This window comes from Athene cunicularia (assembly GCF_003259725.1).
Source record: "Athene cunicularia isolate RWA chromosome 19 unlocalized genomic scaffold, athCun1 chr19_part1, whole genome shotgun sequence".
Classification (NCBI taxonomy): Eukaryota; Metazoa; Chordata; class Aves; order Strigiformes; family Strigidae; genus Athene; species Athene cunicularia.
Window position 1 is genome coordinate 12188409 of NW_020799124.1, and position 1690 is coordinate 12190098.

Genomic DNA, 1690 nt, shown 5'->3' on the forward strand with positions numbered 1-1690 from the left:
GGGATCTGAGCCCTGGGCTCGGCCCTGGGGAGGCCGCCCCTCGCTGAGGGGGTTCAGTTTTGGGCCCCTCACCCCAAAAAGGCCATTGAATGACTCGAGCGTGGCCAGAGAAGGGCAACGGAGCTGGGGCAGGGTCTGGAGCACAGGTCTGCTGGGGAGTGGCTGGGGGAACTGGGGGGGTTCAGTCTGGAGCAGAGGAGGCTGAGGGGAGACCTCCTGGCCCTCTGCAGCTCCCTGCCAGGAGGGGGCAGAGAGGGGGGATGAGTCTCTGGAGCCAAGGCCCCAGCGCCAGACCCCGAGGGAATGGCCTCAAGCTGCCCAGGGCAGGGTCGGGCTGGCTCTGAGGAAGGATTTCTGTGCAGAAGGGGCTGTTGGGCGTTGGAATGGGCTGCCCAGGGCAGGGGGGAGTCCCCGGGATCCCTGGAGGGGTTGAAGAGTCGGGCTGAGCCAGCGCTGAGGGATCTGGGGGAGTTGGGAACTGTCACTGTTGGGTTGATGGTTGGGCTGGATGATCTTCAAGATCTTTTCCAACCTCGACAATTCTGTCATTCTATATCTCTATCCAAGTTGTAGAGTTTGGTCCATGCATCAGAGCCGCCCGCAGCACAGAGGAGAGCTGCGTGCAGGGGGGCCACAGCTGTGCGAGAGCGGTGGGGCGGCCTGAGGCATGAGAGCAGCGCCTGCGGGCTGCTCTGAGAACCCATCGGCCGGGCTCTGCCGTGGGGACCTGTTAACGTCATCCACGTGTGTTAGTCACGCAACGCACTGCGGTTGAGTGGGGTAGTGGAGTTTTATTGGAGATTGTGGCATTGTTTGTGCTTAAGTAAAACAAACGAAAGGAAAGCCCAGCCCTGGAAAGAAGAACTTTGCTTCTGGGAAGCTTGGAGCTGTTCATGAAGTATAAAGGATACCCTGCGTCAACCAAGGTGACAGCAGCGTCCCAGCCCCTCTGACACATCTCTGAAACCCTCCCAGCATTGTCTGGTGTCACAGATCAGTAGCTCAAGCAAAGCTGACCCTGGGGACATCCGGATCAATAGACAAGCAGCAAGAATGCTGCAAAACTAGAACCGCTTTGTGAAGTTTGACTCTGATTAGTAATCAGTGGTATGGCTGCTTGTGATCAGTCAAGTCATCTTGTACCTAAATGAATGAAGGGTGTAAGAACTTGTGTAAAGGCACATTCAGATGCCCCAATTTGGTGGGGATGCCTCATGCACCAAAATATTTATGCTAGAAATGGTATATTTTGTGTCCTAGCCTCTCCCAGTTGGCGCAGGCTTGTAAATGTTGGTGGCAAGCCCTGGGAACTCTTTGTAGTTAGTGGGAACGACTTGCCAAGGACCATGGGGGGCTGCTGCCAGGCTGTGTGCAGGGTCAGGCCGTGCTCCCCGCTGTGCTGGGGTGCACAGCCCGGCTTCCCTCACAATGCCATAGCCCCAGGCACAATGTCACACCCGCTGGGCTGTGTGTGTGGTTCCCTGCACCACCTCACACCCCTGAGCAGCTGGAAGAGGCACTGCCCAGGTCAGGCCAGTGTCCTCCCGCTGGGGGCTGACCTCTGCTGCCTTGCAAACAGCTCTCTGCAGCAGCTTTTTTGGCTCCTGTTTTTTGGCTCCCTCCCAGCAGCCCCTCACAGCTCCAGGGAGCACTGCAGCTGCCCCCCAGCTCTGGCTGCAGCCATTCCTCA

At 58.0% G+C, this 1690-nt stretch overlaps 1 protein-coding gene across 1 annotated transcript in view; it reads right to left on the reverse strand.

Annotated features, from left to right (window-relative positions):
* The window catches only part of NSUN5 (NOP2/Sun RNA methyltransferase family member 5), a 5136-nt gene extending 4432 nt beyond the window's left edge, over positions 1–704 (reverse strand). Inside the window, exon 1 of the mRNA XM_026861878.1 lies at positions 681–704. Within this exon, the coding sequence (XP_026717679.1) occupies positions 681–704 (24 nt within the window). The remainder of the gene's footprint in view (positions 1–680) is intronic.
* Between the last annotated feature and the right edge of the window lie 986 nt (positions 705–1690).